The 22724-nt window shown below is 39.9% G+C and overlaps 1 protein-coding gene across 7 annotated transcripts in view; it reads left to right on the top strand.

The window, feature by feature from the left end:
- Positions 1-22724, top strand: part of ANKS1B (ankyrin repeat and sterile alpha motif domain containing 1B) — a 422022-nt gene that overhangs the window by 388322 nt on the left and 10976 nt on the right. For 5 of the 7 annotated variants that reach the window (XM_063396248.1, XM_063396245.1, XM_063396249.1 and 2 more), the window contains 4 exons: positions 2059-2130; positions 7234-7362; positions 11254-11325; positions 21842-21928. In XM_063396248.1, coding sequence (XP_063252318.1) covers positions 2059-2130; positions 7234-7362; positions 11254-11325; positions 21842-21928 — 360 coding nt within the window. The remainder of the gene's footprint in view (positions 1-2058; positions 2131-7233; positions 7363-11253; positions 11326-21841; positions 21929-22724) is intronic. The other 2 variants (XM_063396246.1, XM_063396247.1) reach the window with 2 other exon arrangements.

The following is a 22724-nucleotide window of genomic DNA, read 5'->3' on the forward strand; positions in this document are numbered from 1 at the left end:
TGGAGCAACTGAACCCTGGGCACACTCGTGCTGCAGGATTACCTGTCCCTGAGTTAGCACTAGGAGAGCTGAAGAATGAGCTGGCTGAGGCCCCATGCCAATTCCTAAGGGCAAGTCCTCAAGAGGGGCAGGATTTAAGGGCACACTTTTGTCTCAGGAGTATCCTGATGCTGAGAAGTGGCTGGACCATGGGGCAGCATCATGGCAACCCCTTGCCAGTGCTGGGGAGAAATATGAGATCTGCCATCATGCAGTATCCTGCTGCATCCCTTACTGCTTTCAGTACCTTGGTGTGTACAAACAGCAGTGCAGTTGGTTTTCTTGACTGCCTTGATTACCAGATGCTTGGGCATGCTGCACCAGCATGGAAATGCCTTCTCTTTGCTCTTCTCCTGAAAAGCAGATACACAATCTTCTGCCACGGATTCCTATTCAGGAATCTTCCTCTCCTCAAGTAAACAGCTATAGGCATCACAGCGATGGGTATGGCCAGAATATCCAGGAGTCAGTTTGCTTGACATACACAGAAAAAGGTCATTGGTAACAACTAGTGCAATGTCCTAAGGATGGCACAGCAGAAGTAGCTGCAGCAGTGTTTTGCTGCTGGCCTTGCACTGAGACTACGTGTTCATCACATGGAGGAGGACTAGTCTGTAGCAAGTTGCAGGGGAGGAGGTAGAAGACTGAACAAAAGTCAGTTTCAATTAGCTAATGGTATCAAAATGTAGAGCCCTGCACATCACAAAGGGGAAGCAAAGAACTTCAAAAACAAGATGAGGGAGGTGGAGTTAACCACATATGTGAAAGTTTTAAAATTACTGAAACTGAGGGAAGAGATGTGTGCTCATGCATTTCAAATGATGAAGGAAATGAGGGACAATTAACAACATTAAACAGCCACCAGTCTGTCTGGCAGTGCTCTGTAGTCAGTCCAGAGGATGCCAGGCTTCCCTGAGAGTAACCAGAAGTGGTAACTTATTCTGTCACTCGCCAGGCAGCCAGGGTGCAGGCTACAAAAGGTAAGAGCAAGAGTCATATTTTAAGAAGACTTGCATTTCTTCGGATTGATTGGAGTATTAGTATCCTGCTTCTGCTGCTGCTGACAAAAACCAGCAATGCACGCTTTGTTAAATTACTGATATATTAATTTTTATCTCTTCTGGATGCTGCAGTTGCATTTTTCATGTCTGTTTATTGCCTTTTGTTGCTGCCTGCTGAAGATAGCGTGGGCAGATCCTATGTCTGATGCTTTGTTTTAGTTGCCTGGCTACTGTAAAATGTTTTCTTAGCTTTTGCTGAGGTGCCACAGATGCCTTGTTGATGATTGTCCAAACAAGGACATATATAAAAGATGCTGGTGAATGCTGTGCTTGCCTGGTTCTGCTGGTTTTGCTAGAGATGCTACAATATGCTTACTTTGCTTCGCTACTACAGATTCTCTGTATGATAATGTAGAGGGTAGGCTGAAACCGTTCACTTAGACATTGGGGTCATGGTCAGTGCCAAAGGTAATATTATCTGTATCTTAGTATGCAGAACTGTTGTTGGAAGGAGATGGTGGGCAGCTGCTTCACTAAATTGCAATGCATTCATTTCTGGTAATTGTTATAAAGAAAATGTATTTTTCCTGCTGATTGTGTTGCCAGATTTTTCCCTTCCTTTCTCCCTGTGAATGTCTCCAACAGAGAGAGAGTTAAGTCTCAAAACTTACTTGGGATGTTGACTTCAAACGTGAAAGTAACAAATATTTCTTCTGCTCTAGGCAGTTTCTATTTATGGTTGCATAACTTTATCTCTTTACAACATGAACACTTCTGAATAAATTGTTTTCTTGTACTCACAGTCTTAAACTTCTAAAGTCTCTGAATAAGCTATGTTTCTTTTCAGTCAGTCCAAAAATATTTTGTCAGCGAAGAAATAAAAGAATTGATTTTTACAACTGTTTTACTTCCTTCTTTAGTATTATTGCAAGCCTTTTCTTAATTATTCTTGCCTTTTGGCAGTTGCAGTGCATTAATATTTACAAGATGAGATATAGTTTTCTGTTTATATTAGCAGTCTTCGGTCTGTGAGATCTGGACCAACCAGAATGCAGGATATCCTTTCTCATCGATTCATCAGGTTCATAATGTAAGACACGGCGATGAACGGCTATGTTGTCACTCTATGGATGTACAGTCTGTTGCCTTGGTGTCCTCTCGGGTGTCGTGTCGCTGAGCTGGCTAGAGCAGTCCGTCCCTGTCCGCCCTGCGGGGGCCGTGTGTGCGCGCATCCCTGTGTCGTGCCCTGTGGTGATCGGCGTGTGCCGGCTCCGTGGCGTGCGCGCCTACGGCACGGGGCACCGCCGGCAGCCGGCCCGCCCGGGGCAGCTTTGAGTTCTGTTCCTCGTGTCTCTGTTCGCTCCTCTTCCGAGGCGGGAAACCGTGTGAACAGCGCGGTTCGCACGGTTTCGCCCCCGCGGTGTGTCGTGCTGCCCTCTCTGTGTTGGTCTGTGGGCTTCGCCCAGCTGAGGTCACACGCTGCCTTTGCAGAGGCACTTTGGGCGAGCTGGAGGGAACGCTGATGGTGCCCTGGGGTTTTGCCACTTCTGTGGCATTCACGAGTGCTGTGTACATGAGGGCAAACCTGTGATCCATACTGCAGTGCGGTAAGGACAACACCCAGTTGTTCAGCAGAGTATTTGAGAGCAGCTGTAGATTTCTCTCTGTCGTGCCTCCTTGGAGCATTTCTGCTAGAGAGGGGTCATTTTGGCTTCAGAAGTATTTCAAATCTGAAGTACACCGTGAACCTGTTTCCATTATTTCAAAAGCCAAACATTTAAGGAGCTAAAAAAATTGTCTTCCTCTAGGAATTAAAACACAACCAAATAATGTGGATTTGACTGGTCTGCAGAACATCTAAAATTTCTACAGGGAAAAAATTATAAATTTTTCAGCCAGAACCGTTGCATCCATGTGTGCTCCAATTTGTTGTTGTCATGGTGACACGTTACCATAACTAGGCATGAGGCTTAACAGGTGAAAAGTTATAAGATGTGGTCCTTGTTAAAAATAACTACATTAAAACCACTCGAAACCAGGCCTTCTTGGTATTTTCTTCATTTTAGCATGGAGGCTTTTTAACCTGACATTTTTATGAAAAGATGAGGGAAGTGTTAGATTTTTATAGAAGATTTATTGAGGTTACTTCTTATCTGCAACTATCTCTGCATCTAGGTGCCTTTAATATGAGTCAAATACACTTCTCAGAGAATGGGATGAGATAGGACAATGTGCAGCAATTGTAGAAAAAATTGTAGAGAAAATAATAGCTGTAGTCTGCTCTGTAGCTCATTTGACATCAAGCATCCAACCCTTTCTAGAGCACTGAGAAGTGCATATCTGCCCATTTTTGGGGTTAGAAAACACTGCAAGAGCACAAGGTATTGTTCTCTAAGGCTATTAAAAGTTGTCATTGCAAAAGGATTGAATCCTTACCGCTCTGGCACCTGCCTTGAGACCATTTTCTGAGTATAAATCCTTTATCTGCAAAATGCACAGAAAAAAACTTTCTTTTTCAAGTTAGCTGAGGCCAAAGAGAGCAAAGGTGCTGGTTAAAGTCGTGGAGACGTTAGAATACTAAACCACAGGCAGTACAGCAAAAACCATGTGATAAATTGCACAGCTGTCTGATGAGCTGTAAAGTTAGATGAGGAAGAAATTATCTCTTGCCTTTCTACTTCTTCAGAAAGATAAATATCTCCATCCATATATTGTGTCATAAAAAATACATAAGCTTAAATGTTTGATTATTTCTTATAATTGCAAATTAAATATTCAAACCAGAAAATCCTTATCCTATCTATTTTTAAAACTTAAATTAAACATTGTAGTTGGTCTTGCACAGCAATTTATGAACGTTTCTGTACTGCTTGAAAAGTGTATTAGGTGCTTATGAAGGACCTGAATCTCAATACATCACCCATAAATTGTTCCACATCAACTCTTCAGATGTGGGACTACTAGTAATTAATATTTTTCCAGCCTAACTTGAGCCTTGTGGTTTCAAGTCTTCTCTAGATCAAAGATGGTCCTATTTTATAGTTTGCCTGATGTTAGCTGTCATCATCACATCCTGGATCTCAGAATTTCAGTATCTGACTGGATCCAGTCAGCTGAGAAGCTCCCTTACTTCTTGGTGAGGTTTTTAGACATGGATTTATGAATGCATTTAGCTGTCTAAATCTTGTTTAAAAGCTTTTCTTCCCTAACCAAAAAAAAAAAAAAAAAAAAAAAGGAAGGAAATTGCATGGGGAATATGATATGTACTAGAAATTACACTTCTAACCATCTTCATGGATCTGGGCTTTGGGGACTACTCTGTTGCAACTCAGTCTAAATAGGTTATGAATACTAACAATAGTACAGTAGTACTGTTTAAAAGTCTAAGGAGTTTGGTAAGAAACAAAAGGAAAGGAAACCAGGAGCACTTCTGCTGAATATTTAAAAACACCTATGATACAGCTGTAAAAGAAAATTTTAACTATGTATAATGCCTTCTCCATCCATCATAATAATCTGTATCTATGTGTTTAATTTTATGCACTTTTCTTAGTAGCTACTCCTGCAGGGGCAGTGGTCTGTCAGGAACAGCAGAAGTCCTGTATGTCTGCATTCCCCTAACCTCTGCTCTATTGCATGATTAGAACATCTTAGAGATATATATAGCAATCTTGGCAATTCTATTTTGCCTAATTTAAAAGGAATAGGTATTAGGATGATTGTATTTATAGAACATTCAGTGGATACAAACATGGTCTCCACACACTTCCACTGTGTCTCATACACTAGTTTTATTAGCCTGGTTGAAGATTATTTCTCATTTTTCTATAAAATTGAGCCAAAACAAGAGGTAATCATTGTTCCCCTTTTTCTGCCCTTTATTTACAGATGGAAACAGTGCAGTTCTCTATGCTTTTCATACTTAATGTGCAGAAGGGAAACAAACTGTCAAATTATGTACTCACTTTACTCCTTATGTACCCTGCTTAATTTGCCAGTACTATCCCTTTCCTGTACGTGAGGAAAGCCACCTGCTGAGCAGGGCAGCAGAAGGGTTTGGAGCACTACCCCTGGTCACTTGTGGTCCTGCCTCGTGGCCATCCCTTGGCAGAGAGACCGGTGGTCAAATGATGTACTTTTGTGGCTTTCTGTCCGGAATTTACTAGCCTGTCCACGTAGGAACCTTTTGCTTAATGGCCATGATGTACCTCCTGAGCTCTGCTTCCTTACAAAGAACATGCAGGAATGTATCTTTATTGGGGGGGGAAAAGAACTAAATCAAGTGGTCAGTTAGCTGTGGCCTTGAACACTTCATAAGAGACAGCTGAGCTCACTGTGAGAATTTGTGATGGGTGCAATCCATCTTCTCTTGTTGTCAGACTCCACTAATAAAGATGCAGATCCTTGCCCATTGTAATATGATGGAAATCTTATTTTATAAGAATTGCCTCATAAAGAAATCAAATTCCCACTATAGATTAAATAAAATAGAAAGTTTTTATGCATTAGTGGCCAGAAGGATTCACTTTTGTGGATACAAACTGACAAAAGTTGGAGCAATTGCTCCTGCTGCTTTCCTTTCAAAATCTGATGCTGAGGTCATATCCATGGCATATAGGCAACTTAACTAGGCAAAACAGAAATTACAGTACTGTGTAATTGGTGGATTTGCTAATGGTGCCGACAGTAACTAGGTGCAACTTATTTTATGATGTTCTCTTGCTTGAAGTTGCCATATTGGAAGGGTAATGTTGATGTTTCCAGATTTATCTCTTGCTTTTCATTGCAGAGCTGTGCAAATGCGTGTCATTTCGTTATTTTGTGACACATGAAAATGATGTACTTGTTCTGTTTACTCTGTCCTGACTTAATTAGTAAGATGTGCTAGTTTGCCAGACTTTGAATGTCTTCAATAAGATTTTTTTCATGTGTTTTTGATGCTTAACTTCTTTTTGCTATAAAAGTCTAAACTTCTAGCCATGTTCTGTGTGAAATGCTGATGAAAGTTCCTTGCCAGTTTCAACACATGTTTTAACAATATGACATACATAGAAAATAAACAAAGATAAGTGCAGGTAAAGAAAGAAGTAGTATAATTCAAACTAACATAATCATATAGGAGAGGGTAAAATAGTTTCAGAGAGAATGGGCAGGAGGAGGATCAGGAAGGACAAGTGTAATTGCAAAATGACAGAGTTGTGAGGAGAGGGGAATTGAGAGGCAGTCCAGACCAGACAGGAGAGGAGAAAAGTGAGGGTGATGGCAGAGGGACAAGGGCTTAGGAAGAGGAGAAGTCCATTTATGGGTCATTTTCAGTTAATGTGAGCTGAACACAGGCCTGCAAGGTAGGAGCCCCTAAGGAGAGGTCAGTTCAGGTGCTATGGAGCCGTGATCAAAAATACACAATGGCAAGTGATCCCCAGAGCAGCACCGCCAGGCTGGGGACATTCCTGTACTGATGTCTGCATTGGCTCTTTTGGAGGGAAGAAGAGTGTGCTGCGCAGGGGATTGGCAGCAGGCTGCACTCCTACATGTGTTCTCTGATGGCTTTGAGGAAAGAGAGGAGATGACAGCTCAGAAAGACAGTCTCCTATATCAATGAGAATGATGAATGTGGAAGGGCAATGTTAGTACCTCCACAATGAGGCATCAAGAGAAGGTGATCAAAGTAAATATTCGTAAAGGGATTAAAGAATGCCTCATGTGTTTGAAGAATGTATAATAAGTCTTCAGATCAAAGCAAAGTCTCTGCTATTTAGCCGTTTAGGAAAGTTAGTTATTGGTTATGTGTGCCGGATAATGGAAGGCATATTAACTGTGCAGAAAAGCTTGTAAAACACATAGCAGAATTTGTGAAAGGCATTTTTGTGCATCTCATGATTTTTTTCAAGTGCTCTCGTCCTCATGTGTGTATTGTAAACACTTATTTTTAAGGAACATTTCCGGTGCCTAATGATTTTATTCTCAAAGCAAAGAGATTTAATTAAAGCCTCATTAAACACTACAGAAGATGACTTTGGATTATAAATTAAATCATGAAAAATGTTATAGGAGTTGTGTTCCCTTATTTTAGTAACATGGGTCTATGTGTAGAAAATAAATCCTTGTTAATTGAGCACAACAGTGGAGGGCTACTTTATAGTGATTTTTTTGCCTGCACATACTCTTACTCTTGAACAACTGTGATTTTCAGACAGGAGACTGGGGAGAGCCTTCAATTACCTTGCGACCTCCAAATGAAGCCACAGCATCAACGCCTGTCCAATATTGGCAACATCATCCAGAGAAACTCATCTTCCAGTCATGCGATTATAAAGCATTTGTAAGTGTTGATGAATATAATGGTTTGATTTGGCGTAGATATATTAAGCTTGGATTTTGATAGGCTGTTGTGTTTTACCTTCATTTATAATATTTTTTCAGTCACTTTTAGAGTGACTGAAATTACAATACTGTAATTGTAACAAATGAGGAACAAGGGTGCACAGTACTTTTTTGCTATGAATTGTGTGATGTATTGCAATCCCCATGGCATTAGTGTTAGAGAAAGGGCACTATGAGTAAGTGGCTAAGTGTTGTTGAAGTGACAGTGAGAGGAAGCACCCCTACTTTTCATCTCTTACAAACCCCTGTCTAGTAGTTATGAAAGAATAATAAAACATTACATGGGATCCTCATACCTACCTTAATGCTGTGTGCACAGCAATGTTCTCCTGGACTTTATACATGTGTTTTTGGGAAAGGAAATAGAGAAAAAGGAGATGAGGGTCCTGAGTGTTTTCCATCCATGAGACAAGGGCACATTCAGACCTCTCCCAACCTGAAGGCTGCTTGAAGTACCAATAGCAGTCAGTTCCATCAGGGTAGAGCATACTTGTTTTTTACCTCCGTGTGGTTGCAGGTGATTACCACTTTCCATCCCTGGAGAAATGGAGCTTTCCTTTACAACTAAAGACAATTAGTGTTCTCTGGCTGCTATACATGCTTGTGGAGGAGAGAAAGGTCTCCTGTAGTACAGAAAGTCATTGGAAGGCTTTTTTTTTTAATGAAAAACAGTTTTCTGAAATCTTGAAATCTTCCCTGTCAGCAAGCTTCTGAGGAGCCGAAGAGGCACCTCAGCCCAGCTTTTTAAGTGCTTGCATTTCCCCTTCTGACTTTGCTGGGAAGTATTGTTGAAGTGGCTGAAGCTCACGGTGTGTCCTCTCTGGAGGTAGCCACCCTATGAAGGAAGGCTGGCTCGTGGTACAAAGGAAAGGGGCTCAGGAGTTGCAGTGAATTTAGGATAATCACTGCGACTACCGGTCCAGGATGTGGGGTTAAGATCCTCCTCACTTGAAGGGGCTTGGATCTTTGGTGCTTTTTAGGATAATGCTCTGTTCACTAAATACTGCTGCATTAGGGAGCAGTTGGGGGTTGCTGGACCAGATTTAAAGCATATCTGGGAAGATAGGAATTAGCCTAAATGCAGGTGAGACAGAGCCTGGCTCCCACTGAGAAGGGGCAGAAGAGGTGTTACAGACCTGTCTTTCTGGAGCACACCTGTATCTTCCATCAGACCCTCATGGGGTTAAAAATTGCCATGCATGCAGTGATTATCCCTGGACAGTAACTAGAACCTCTGCCTTCCTTAGCAAGTTACGGTCAAGAACCATCTCACCTGTTCTCATTCTTGTTCTCCTACTATTCAAAACCTTCTTGCTCACCTCAGATTGAAAAGGAAGGTTAGTAACTTCTAGTTCTTTAAATATTTTTCCTAGTTTTCAGTGAAGCGAACATGTTTCTCTTGAGTGCCTTTTCTCTTTTCGCATGATCCAGAAGTAAATTCATAATCTAATGCAACCTTTGTAGTAGATTGGAAGATGGATCATTAAAGAAATAAAGTTGGAATAACCAGGAATATCCAAGTTATTGATGATTAAGGAAAGACCTTCCTTGCCTAAGGAGCATGTGTCACTGCTTTGTTTCAGCTCCTTGAGCTGTATTGACCTCAGCCTTATAGAGTAAAACACTGGCTTGTAAGTTATAATCGGGTAGCTTTCACTCTATGCCACATCAATCAGTTAAACTGTTGGATGTTCTCTGTATTGCTCCCAGATGCCCTGGGTGTTTGAGAAGGAATGCTTCCAAAAGCACAGCAAGTCAAAAGGAAGCAAAATTTCCTCTTAGAGTTTCAGGTTTTTCTGACAACTAAATTGGATGGTACTACTGTGATTTGTGTGTCTATTCCACAGTCCACCTTGGGAAGCATTTCTAAATGCCTTCAGCTGAGGCTTTTTGCTGCTGTGCAGATGGGACAGGAGCTGTCCTCATTCTTCCTCTTCTGGCATAAGCAAAAAGCACTGCTTTTTTACTCTGATGCCTGACCAACTAATAGCTTTCAAGGAAAAACCAATGTGTTTTACTATAGTCTAGAAAAAAAAAAAAACAAACCAGAAAAAAAACCCCCAAAACCAAAAAGAAATCCAAAGCAAAACAAAAAACACCCAACCATCCAACCAACAAACAAAAAATGTTAGACATTAATTGCAACCTGACCAGAGAAGGCTAAGGATTCCAAATGTGTCAGACAGCAGGATTCAGAGAAAAAATACCATTCAATTCAATATGGTTTTGTTTACTCTTCTAATTTCAGAGCTTGCTTTAAATTTGTTGTTTTTCTTCAAGGGCAATATCAAACTGTCCCATCAAATTAATGCCCAAAGCCCTATTAATGTCACCATCGAGCCCCCAGCTGGACTCACAGCTGCTCAGTTTATGAATCTTTCACATCTGCAGTCCTCTAGGAATGCCCTTCCTTCATTCCTTTATGCTTGTGCTTATCTGGTACTGTTGGTGTTGCTCACTGGCCCATTTATAATGCCCTATAAAATGTTTCTCACTAAATGCTGTGTTGGCTACTGTCTACATTGAAATATTTATGCATTTTCTTGCAGATCAGAAACTCCTGCAATACACAGTGTAAACTGAAGGCTTTAAAGAAAATAGTTTAGGTCAGGAGACCAGAGAACTGAACCAGTACACTCTCTGTCCAGTTCCAGCTTGCATTCATCTGTAACTGAAGTTCTTTTTGATAGGTTCTTGTCTAAGCTTAGGCAGGTGAGGGTTGCCTTGTGGTGCTCTCTGCTCAGTTAAGCCATACTTGCAGGTGACATCATATAGAAATTCATATAGAAATTTATATGGAAACTCAGAAATGTCCTGTTCGCACAGGGCTCTAAGAACACATGCACACCAACAGATATGCATGCCTGTGGCATCTATAGGAGAAATGCAAAGCATGGTGAGGTTTGGTCCAGCCCAGCTAGTCATAACAAGGCCCCTTGCTGCTAGGTGGGAATGGCAGGGATGATGCAGCCAGCTCCATCCCTGGAGGAGCAGCACTGTTCAACATGGTGTAGGGGGTGCTGAGACCTCAGAGGAGCAGAGGTTGCTGTCAGGGTGCAGGAGGGCTCAGAAGTGCCACAGTCAGGGAGATAGAGGGCTGTAGCTCAGGGGCTGTGTCACTGAGGCACTGCCTGCCTTGTTACCCTTGGAGATGGGCAGGCTTCTCTGAGGGCCCAGTGGTTTCCAGTGAGCTGAACCAGAACACAGCACCCTGCTGCTTCCTCTCACACAGCCCTCCTCCAGATCATTAAAGGCATCAGAATAATAGTTCAGGGTCAGCCTCTCCTTAGGAAGAAATAATGCTTTAAGCCAGTTTGATACAGATTTATTGTCTCTCTCTGCTGACATCAGGCTCTGCTGTTTGCTTGTAAATTAGTTACAGATTGAGTACACTGGGGTTAAGATCACTGCTGGCCTTCTCATCCACGTGATTGCACACATAACAATAGGAGTTTGGCAGATGGCAGCTAAAAAAAGCAAATTCTCCATTTTATAATCAAATGGCTTTTTTAAGATGGAATCTGTAGTATTTGTTCTAGCTTATCTGAAATGATAAGCTAGACAACTTTCAGATACTGTTTCAAAGAACTCCAGCTGATTCAAAACACTTGTTGCTGTGCATTCTTGTTTCTTGGGTTGATTAACTGGTTTAAATAATTGGTTTAAATGATTTGTCAAAGAACTGCAGAGTAAAAAAAAATCTAAAGTGATATGTTAAGAAATGGATTGCTACCACTAGGTTTTTTTAAAGCATTTTTAATGCATTTCTGCAGATGTTTGTCAGTTCTGAAATTCCAGTTAATTTAAGTTCAGTGGATTTTTGTTCTAGTATTTAGGTTCTATGCTGGTGAAAGAGTTGAGAGGCACAGAGTCAACACAGGATGCATGTGCAAAGATGAGGGTAAGTTTCTAAACCTACTCCTTTCTCTATTGTAATAGTATTAAATAACATCAGTCTGTGATTGCTTGTTCTGTACCCTTTTTGCTTTTATAATGTACTGTTACTCATTTCCTTTCCTTGCTTTTACATTCGCATTCAGTAGGAAATCCGTTCTGTCTTATATGTTAATTTGAAGTGATACCAACATTTAAAGATAAGGTTTTATTTTCCATGTTATAGCTAACAAAAAATCCTAAATGTATGTGTTGTGTTTTCTCATGCATCTTTGAGTATGTTTCAAAGTACTGTCCACACAATTTAAGCATGCCCATATCCAGTTGTTTAATAAACAGAATTTGTAGCTTTTTTATGATAACCTAGATAAAATTTTCAATGTTAAATATGTAGTAGTAAATATATAATGTTACCAAACATACTGATTTTTATGTATGGTCTAATCCAACAGTCCTATGGATAATTTTACTCACATGAGTATTTCCTGTACTTATGAGTTACATATATACTTTTTGATTAAAAGGTGAAATGGGGTCTAACTCAGTTTCATCTGATGGTGGAAAAGCAGCTAGGTTTCCTTCAGAGTGTTAAGAATATGTTTTCCTGTGGCCCTTTGGCCTGACACTGGTTTGAGAAAGTTACAGTAATCTATCTCCAAGAAATGTTGCTGCTGGAAACTGAAAACAAGCCATAGCCTGATTTATTTCCAACTGTAGTTGTAATAAGAACACACCTGTTCACAGCCGTGGTGAACATATCATGGTCTGTCATCATTAATTAATAAAGAATATAATCATTAGCTAATTACTAAATCTGTACAATTACCTAGATGAATGAGCAAAATCTTTTCCTCTGTGTATCATACATCTCTTATGCAAGATGTCTCTGAGCACAAGACATGACATTCAGACGAGAAAGCTGCAAGATGTGTAAAATTGTGCAATCGGCCGACCATTTCCTGCTGGGTACGTGTGTGCAGCACACAGAATTTCATATAAGCTGTTTCAGCTGAGGGCTGGCAGTAACTCACAGTTACTGCATTGCCTGAAGATCTGAGGCTTTTCAGCTAATTACATGCTAATCATTACTTACCTGGGCTTAAACTCCTCTGAAAAAAACCCCAACAATTTGACACAGAGGGATCTACAATCACAGACACGTGTTCTGGGGAATTAACTGAGGCTGCAAGCATACCATCTTCCAATCCAGTTTTGAAGTTGTCAGGCTTAGCAGTTCAATTCTTTAGGTGTATGCCTGTGCAGAAATTAGGGCAGAATTTGGCACCATAGCAGCATATGACAGCTTCAGTAAGTTTTCTGACTGAACTAGGAGGCTTAACATCAAAAAAGGTACTCTAAATAATTTATAGACATTTTAATATATATTTCTGTAAGTAATAACTTTGGCCAATTAAAATTATACATCTGAAAAAACTAAGTGTTTGAAAACAGATTTAATTTGAAATACACATTTCATATATAAATACTGCGGTTGCACTAGTTTTCTATAGTGCCATATAGGACACTTATATAATACAGTGGTGGGGTTTATATACGTCTCTTTTCTACATTCTCTTTTGAAACAGTTGTTCTGTGAGAGTGTTTATTTTATGGTTTGAAATTTTTTTGTTGCAAAGATATTTGAATAAAACAGTTTTTAATCAGGATTTCATCTATTCTTTCTATGTAGTCCTTTTAATCATGTTCCTATTCAAGTCAAAAGCAAAAACCTTTGACTTAATGGGAACAAATTATTATTTTAGCCTGTTTCTCAGTGAGAAAAATGTATATTTTTCCAATACTTTCTCCCTCTGGATGTCTCCTGAAAGTTGTTGTCTGCGAATTGGGAGTCCAGGTTGTCCAAAGTCATCCTGAAATTTTGCTGTGATGTTCATTATTATATTTAAGTAACCTTGGTTGTAATTGAAAAGCTGGTTTCTGTTATAGTTACATTTTAATTAAATGTATTGAAACATACTTTTCACTTTCAAGAAAAAGAAATGAAGAGCTAGATATATTATTTGTCTGGCTCTCAGGTACTGAATTCTTTACACTTGTCCAGTGTCTCTAGAGTCAACTTTTACAACCTTTTTTTTTTTTTACAACCTTTACATAGGGTTGTACTATTGTGGTAGAACAATATTTTTTAATTCTAGTATTTTATTTTTTGTTCCATGCACATATTGCAAGACTATAGCCTGCTGCAATCAGAAACGTTGGGTATGGGGGGCGATATGTCACATATAAACTTGTGACCAAGTTATATAATATAACTTAATGTATTATATTATAGTTATATAATATAACTATAATATAATATAAACCAAGTTGACATCACTCCCTGCAATTGTTTTAATCTTTCCGGACTCAGCCACATAATGGTTTTATGGAGAATGTTTGAAAATTAGGTACCTAATTTTTCTGTCAATGTGGCTTTTGATTCTCCATCTTTTACCTAATGCTGCTCTCAAAAGTGTTGACATTCGTTGAATGTCTTTCAGTCAGCAGGTGCACAAGGATGAAAGAAGTGTATCAGTGAAAAAAAATCTTGATCTTCCTTAATCATTTATAAATACAGAGAAACAACAAAAATGACATGTTTGCTGACTGCAGATCCCTCACTGTTAGCTGTAGATGCTCCCAGGGCTTTCAATTATTGTAACTGATGGTTTTGGTTCTCAAGGGAAGTATCGTGTGGATATCCCTTGTGTCTCTCTACGGAGAGGCTTACACAGCCTCCTTCTTATACCTTAAAAGTGAAACAAGGTCCCAAATCTTCTATAATGTAAAAAAAACACCAATGATAATAATAATAAAAAGAAACACATTAAAAACCAAACAAACAAACAAAAAACCTAGGAATCTTTACCTTAATAACTCTTCTTGGCAATCTACTGTGCTTCTCAGCATTGTGCCAGCAGTGTGCTCTAGCAGGGCAGATGATGGATTTGTTTGGGGAAAATCATGCAGATGCAATAGCTGGAGCTCAGCACTGGGGTCAAGGTTATACATGCTGTTTTTTCCCCATCCAAACAGCAGATTCTTGCAGCCACCCAAAATTGTGGATATTTGTCAAGGACTTCACTTTTCCATTCTTATATTTGCACTCATTTATATATTTATGGTTTCTTACTTTTTTCCAGCTATTTTCTCTCAGAAATTCACTCTCTAGTAGAGAGCATTGTCTCCTTATCTCCATCACCACCTTGCTGTAAACTGACCTTTCCTACTTGGAGATTAAATCTTGCTGACCAGAATAGACTGTTAATTATATTTGAGAGATGCCTTCAAGAAGTTAAGAGCTCTCATCTTTTTCAGTGTGAAATAAGAAATACTGCAAGTTGAGTTTTCAATCAGATTGCTGCCTTCATTGCAATTTATCATAGGAGCATGAAGGGAGAATAAGATGTGTTTGCATCAAAACAAAGGCAAGAGTTAAATTTGAGCTAGAAAGATACTTGTTCTCTACAGAAGACTTCATTTGGCATTTACACATCGGAATTCCTTGACCAGGTGGGAAGGGGATTGTTTTGTCCTTACTGGCATGAGCCCAGCAACAAGGCAGACTCTTTCTTTGCAGCAACGTTAAATCCCTGATGTTGCATACACCAACTGAACAGTCGAAACCAGTCAAATTTATACTGCAGCAGAAGAGAACTTCAATTTGGTTCTTGGATCCTGCCACCTTCCTGACTACTATAATTCTTTCTTAAATATTTTCTTGTTAGGAATAGGTTCTTAAATTTCAGGTCAAATTTCTGAGGAACCAGCAATATAATTCTGTTCACAAAGCAGGTATTTAAATGTCTTGCTGACTTAAGACCAAAATGTCAAAGTTGGAGCTGCTACAAAATCTGATTCTCTTATCTCTGGAGAGGAAGATGAAGCAGAGTTGACTCACTGAAAACAGGCACCATCTGTGGCCTTTCTTCATCCTTTCATTTCTTCGTATGTAAAGAAGGAACTGAATTTTGATGGCAGTCTCCTTGTTTCTACTAAACTCTTTCTTACTTTTCAATCTCCATTTCATTTTTCCTTCAAAAGTAGAAGTGTAGAAGACTGCATATGCCTCCTGGTGAAACTCCCTAGGCAAATACCATGTCAGCATCAAACACTATTTTGGGATTTAGATTCTTCAGTCTTTGCTCTCTTGGGACTTGCAGCTCTTTCTCTCTCTCTTGTGTGGCCACTGCTTTCAGAGGGTCTGCAGTGGAACAGGCACATGGATATTACTCAAAAGGAAAAAATAAGTAGTGGTGGAAGATCTTATAGACATTTAGTCTCTATGTACATCCACATCATGCTGTACCATGTGTTCAGAGGATTGTACGTCCTTGAATTCTGGCTGGAGGGAATCTAAGGGGCAGGAGGAATGCAGAGGAATATTTAGAGATATTGCAAAAGGAAAAAACCATTTTACTCTTAGCTAGGTGCATTACTGGTGCACCCCAAGTGTAATGCTCATATTAATGATGTAGCTTGTAGGCATCCACTAATTGTAGAGCAGTTGAGTTTTGTACCACGAGGATTGCAGATGTAATTTTATTCCAAGAAGTGTTAAATTATGTCAGTACTGCATTTTTAAACCTTTTGGATTGAGAGAAGTTAGTAAGTATTTGTTAAAAGGCAGATTGTATAATTGTATGTAAATATTTGTTAAAAGGCAAATTGGCTTCAAAACTAACTGGTCCAATGTGGACTTAAACGTTTTATTTCAGTTTCATCTCATGCATGATCTTGTCAAATTGATTCACTCAAGCTCCTCTTCCCCAGCTGGTCAAGGGAGGTGATTGTCCCACTTTACTCTGCGCTGGTGCAGCCTCACCTTGAGTCCTGTGTGCAGTTTTGGGCACCACGCTGTAAGAAGGAAACAAAGCTGTTAGAGAGTGTCCAGAGGAGGGCTGTGAAGACATTGAGGGGCCTTGAGGGGAAGCCTTATGAGGAGCAGCTGAGGACACTTGATCTGGTCAGCCTGGAGAAGAGGAAACTGAGGGGAGACCTCACTGCAGTTACAACTTCCTCGTGATGGGAAGAGGAGGGCAAACATTTATCTCTGTGGTGACCAGTGACAAAATCCGAGGGAATGGCCTGCAGTTGTGTTAGGAGAGGTTTAGGTTGGATATTAGAAGAAGGTTCTTTACCCAGAGGGTGTTTGGGCACTGGAACAGGCTCCCCAGGGCAGTGGTCACAGCACCGCTCTGACAGAGCTCAAGAGGCATTTGTGCAATGCTCTTGGGCACATGGTGTGACTCTTAGGGGTGGCCCTCTGTAGGGCCAGCAGTTGAATTCAAATATTCTTATGGTTCCCTTCCAGCTGAGATTTCACTGATTCTGTGAACTATTTGGTGAAGTTTCATAAGCCTTAAATAAATAGCAGACTTACAAGTAGTAAGTCTTGTGGTGGTAGTAGGTGGTACCAACACATTTTGAAATGTGCAGTCTGATGCCATTTAGAATTAATGGTTGCTACCAGTTTGGGAAAAAGTTCAGATTCTTATAATGAAGTGGATTCCAATGCTTAATTGAATAGGAGAATTGCCAGCTACAGTATTCATGTAGATATTAAAAATCAATATAGGACTGAAGATTCATTTGCAAAAGTAGAAAGCCAAGATGAAGACTTAAGATTTTACAGGCTCATAAACATTTACTTGGAATTTATTTATGTATGGAGTTGTTAGCGACTTGTCATAGCTGAATAATGTTTCTTTACTGTGTATTTGCAATATCAAATATAATTACATATAAACCTAAAAGTGAACCTGTTTTCATTTTGACCATTGTATGAAAGCTGAGTAATCTAGTTATAACTGCGTGTGTAAGTACACTGAAGTGGTCAACATGGTAGAAGTACCAGTGTATCCCATTTCCTCTTGGCAGGAAATAAATAAATGAGATGAAAAATTTTCAGAGGGGGCTGAGTTACACCATGTGCTACAGTATATCAAGGGAATCGTTAGTGTCTTAATTGGACACCACTGTATGTGTGTTTCTGAATTTCTTATTCAGCTGCTTTGTGTGCTGGTGTGCTCAGAGATACCACGGTTTGTACACTGCAGGAGCCTTCAAAGATGTTGAATTAGTGCTTTCAGTTCTGCACAGAATAAGGTACTAAGGTACAATCCTGTCCTGAAAAGGTTAAAGGCCCTTCAGGGTTGCAGATTTTGTATTTCCTTTTTAAAAATAAAACACTAATTTATATTACTTTATGAAGTCCTCTGCCTCTTACGCCATTGTTAATTACCTTGATTTATTGGGCATGCTGGCAGGGTGGATCTCATAGTTTATATTCTAAATAAATGTCTAGCAGTTCTGCACAGCCTTTAACTCAAAATCAATATGCAAGTGGAAATGCTTTACCTACTTAAGACAGTTTGTACTACTACTATAATATGAAAATGAGTTTAGACTCTGGATATGAGAGTGATTTATTTTCAGTGAAACTAAAGAAAATCCATGAACAAGATAAGCAAGATTGCACTCTCTCTCTTGCTCTCTCTGGCACCACTTCTCTTGCATCTCCTTATGACCCATTTCAAAAGAAGAAATTGGGAGCAGTACTGTCCAAGCCTATGCAGGATTTTGGCACTGTCCTATATAATTGCAGCACTGGGTTCAGGTGCAAACTCAGAATCATCTTAAATTCAGACCTTTATTGCAAAAGCAGTCACTGTAGTAACCAGGTAGTTATGCAGAAGATACCTTCTGCCTTCTTCCACCGGGCTGATCTGCGTTGTGGGTGCTGAGGGGATGAAGCAGCTTCATTGCAGCAACTGCATCAAAATACAGACCAGAGAGGTACTCCTGATGTTCCTTGTTCTTAACAGAAAGATGCTCTGTGTCTTTTGAGAAGTCTGGGGAAGCTGCACGTATGTCACATTAGATTTAGGATGGTGACACTTTCTTCTATCTTCCTGTTTATGCACACAAGGCTGTTTTATGGTTCTTGAATTATACATGGCCTGCTTTCACGTGATCACCTACCTGTCTGCCAGCAAGGATTTCAGAGGTGGAAACAAAGCTCAGTCTCTCTGGTGGTGCAGACTGCAGCACAGAGACTCCTGCCTGCAGGAGAAGTGCACCCATGGAGATGGGGCATGCACATCTGTCCTGATGTAGGTGACCAGCTGATCAGTAACAGGTACTGGCAAGGAGCCTGGAATAAGCTTGCTGTTCACCCAGGTGATTCTCTAAAGAAGTGCATTGAAATTGAGAGCCACTTACAGTCACAAACAATGGAGTTCATAGGAACTATGACCAGTTCCTAGTGAGGCTAGTGAGCACTTGCCCAAAGACAGTGTCCTGTCACTATTATTGCTTCTTTGTGAGATGAAATCTAATCCTGCTACTATGGTATGAACGTGCCTTGGAGCATAAGACCATATGTCAGCATGCACATGACATCCAGCGCCAGCTTTCAGCTGTGGCTCCTATAACTTTGGCTCAAGTCCATATGCTTCCCATAGAGACGCCAGATGGACAAGAAAATTTTGTCCTCTCATTGTGTCCTTATGGAGTTGGTACAATGGCTAGGACCTGAAAAGCCCAAGGAAAGGGAACACTGACTCCTCCTTCTCAGATTCTGGGCACAGACATGGGCAGAGATGCCCACTTGGCCTGCACAGAGGTGTGAAATGTCTGACCAAGAAAGCTGTGGGACTTCATCTCAGCATCCTAGAATTCAGAGCCAAAGCACCTACAGTGCCTGAGCAAAAGAAGGTATTCATACTGTATCTCTGAATTTGCACATTACACATTCTGGCAGACAATGCCTTCATTGAAAAGAAAGGAACAACAAGCAAAGAGTGTGAGCTCACCATGACAACTCAAAACTGTTGGAGCCTCTAAACTGCTTGGAAATAATAATTATCTGGTGGACCTCAGTTACTGCATAACTAAGAGTCGAGCCAGGGAATAGAGCTGCATGTTTTCCTTGATGGCACTGTCATAATAACAAAGGATGTTATTCCACTGCCCAGCTCTTTGTTTCAAAGGGAGTACAAGTGCAGAATTGTTGCCCCAGATCATGATTCTGCACTGGACTGAAGCCTTCCAAAACACCTTTGCACAAATCATGGGGTGTGTGTGCTTTGCAAGCTGATGAGGAACATCCTGTGCCCCTTACCAGCTGAGATGGTTTGGCTTAATAAATTACAAATGTCCATCAGTCTCTGATTCATTTCCTAATTTGCCAGCTGTAATTTAATAGCATCTCGATGAGCAGTTTCACTCAGAGAGAGTCTTTTGGCAGTTCACAACGCTGATTAAATACTAGAGGTCAGGTCTGGTCAGGACAAACCCAGGTGAATGTGGAGCAAATGAAGATGATTAAATTACAAACTACAAGTCTAGCGGAAAGAGGTAGTTGGTACAATGTAGCCTGGCCAACAGGATGCTTCACCGTTATGGCAGATGCCAGATAGTGGCAATTATACTGAGAAACTAAAATATGTGAACTTAGTACCTGTGTTTGTACAGCACATTGGAGAAAAGGAATTTTGCTGTTAAGGAGCCAAGGAAGCAGGTAATTACAATAATCAAAATGGAAAAAAGAAAGCTCTCGTGTGTAGCTGTTGGACTAAAATGAAAGGACAAAAGTTGGATGATTGATGCCTTGCCAGATGATTAAAGTGATATTGTCATATTTGTGCCTATTTTGTCTAGTATGAGCATACGCAGGGTTTATTGCTTGTTATTCTCAGAGATGTATGTGCTGCAGCTTCTGTACAGTCACTGTCATGCTTTCTGTGCATTGAAATTGAATTTTATGAAAAGACTCATTTGAGATCTTTTATAGTGACACACACACATACACACAGGTAGCTGCTTGCTCTACTTTTGGCAGGGATACCATTTCTTTCTCCACTCAGTTCAGAGGCATGCAAATCAGATTAGTGTCTTTCTTCAGATTTTGTTAAATTCTTCAGGACATTTTACCATTTAAGCTTTTATCTCTTAAAAGTGGCAAGCATTCGGGGTGAAAGGAGTTTTCTCCGGGATAAACTGATACTTGATTGCTGTCTCAAGTCTCTCGACATTCGATACAGAGATATCCAACAGTCCTCTCTATTACACGGATGGGTGGGGCCCACCTTGACACTTTAAATTAGAGGTTTTGGCCTGCATGGCATGGCCACTGATTGCAGAACATAGCTGGATGTACAGCTTTGAATTTTATGCTGACAAAAATGGAGTCTTGTTTGATTCTGGGAGGATCAAGAGCCAATAAGGAGACATGATTATAGGGCAGGGATTTTTGTTTTAAGTTTCTGTTTATTTTGCTCTCTAGTGTTAGCATTGCCTATTTTTTCAAACATAATTTTTAGTTACAGTTTGTGTTTTCAAGTTCTATCTCTGCTTTTTTGGGCTGTTTTTTGAATAATACAAAGCCACCACTGCTACATTTTTTCAGCTGCTCTAATGATCTTCCCATGTGCCAGTTCAAGACTTTTCAGTGTTTAGACTCTCCTTCTGTGTGCTGATATTTCTTCATGTTTACCTGTCAACAGTTCATTCCCTCTCAGGAAAATATTTGATTGGTCTCTGTGATTGTTTGAAGACAGTCCCATAAATAAGCATTTTCTGAATGTTACCTTTTTATCTATACAAGTTTTGTGTAGAATTGTCTAGACCATCATTATCTTCCACCTTCTAAGAATTCAAATCCGTTATAAACTATTATGCCACATTTGGGGGTTTTGTTTGGTTGGGTTTGGGGTTGTTATAGAAAATGTAATCTGTAAACTAAAGAACTTTTTTTTTCTGTAGAGAACTTAAATCTGCCTCAAATATTTTCCCAATCTGTTCAGTGGGAAATATGTTTGCTGTGTGCATCACACTGGGGGCATAAAAGGAACTGACTAACATAAAAGGAAGAACAATCTTACAGGAGGAACTGTAGGTAGGAGAACCTGGCACGGAGGGAATGCAGAGTAAGCCTCTGTGCTAATTCGTGTGTAAAGCAGCTTCTAGTAGCAGCTGCACTCGAAGTGCAGACAGCCAGAATGACAAGATACAGTGCTGGGCTGAGGGATTGACTGACAGCCTGGCGGGCTGCAGGGATGCCTCATGTCACAAGTACAACTGCAAAGAAGGGAAAAACAAGGAAATACTTCTAAATAACAACTAACTGCAGCAAAGAAATGGTACTACAAGAAGTACTGTGCTGTTGATACTTGCAGCTGGGAAGGGCAGGAGAAGGGGAGTGAGGCAGCAGTGGATGAGGCATATCAGATAGATGTGCTAAACACACAGTTTTGGGAAACACTTGTTGCATGACTGGTCTTTTTAAGCTTGGAAAAGTTACTTCATTCTCTTCCCATTGTGCTAGAAAAAAAAGGAGAATTTTTTACCATCCTCACAACAAACTTAAAGCTATTTTAGTTTTGTAACTACAAGAGAGCATAAACCCAGAGCACAGCCGGCTGAAGAAAAAGTAATATTTAAGTTAGGTATTTAATCAGAAGAGAGCACTGTTATTTCAATGCAACACAACTCTAATAATATCTTCGTTTTGATTTCAGAAGTCTACAGAACAGATGAAGAAAGTACCAACCATTGTCCTGTCTGTCTCTTACAAGGGAGTCAAATTTATTGATGCCACAAATAAGGTATGTGCAATTACTGAATATACCTTTTGTTTCTCGCAACTAGAAGAAATAGTAATACCTATGAAGGCCAGGCCAGAGAGGGGACAGATTTGCACTTTGGGTTTTCCTTTCCGTTTTTTCTCCTCCTTTGCCCAACATGGATATAATGTAATTGTCATTCTCCAGAAACTCAGTCTGAAGGACAAGTGAAGCAGCTTTAATGGCTTATTTGGAGAACATTATGTCCAGCATTCTGCTATTAAATGCAAGCTTATCACAAAAGACATTCAGCAGGGAGCTTCTTTAGAATCCTTTACCATATTCTTCTCTATACAGTTCCATAATTATGTAGAATATATATATAAATATAAAGATATAGATATAGATATATAGATATGTTCTTTATATAATTTGAGGAATGAAATTAAAAAAAAAAAAAGATGTCTCAATAAACAATAAAGATGAAGTTTTATCCAGGGCCATTTTAAGAATAAAAAACACAAGCCTTGAATGTCCTTTCCAGACATTCAAATACCACAGCCTCTCTGTGAGCTGCTTTTTTGATGCTAGCCATTTAACTACCTGAATTGCAGCAGCTTCTTAATAGTTGCTATTCCTTTTTCTCCTGTGTGGCAATGCTCCTGTGCTTTGTTTCTTACATTTCTAAATACATCCAAATCTTTAAAAAACCCCAACTAACCAAAGCCACAAAAGCATAAACAAAGAGATCAGAGAACTCAGTGATGGATAGAGCAATGGATTATTGCTTAGTCAAAGTAAAATGTACAAGCTCTGTAAAGAGAAGTAAAGTAATGCC

The sequence above is a fragment of the Prinia subflava genome, chromosome 4, assembly GCF_021018805.1.
Source record: "Prinia subflava isolate CZ2003 ecotype Zambia chromosome 4, Cam_Psub_1.2, whole genome shotgun sequence".
NCBI lineage: Eukaryota > Metazoa > Chordata > Aves > Passeriformes > Cisticolidae > Prinia > Prinia subflava.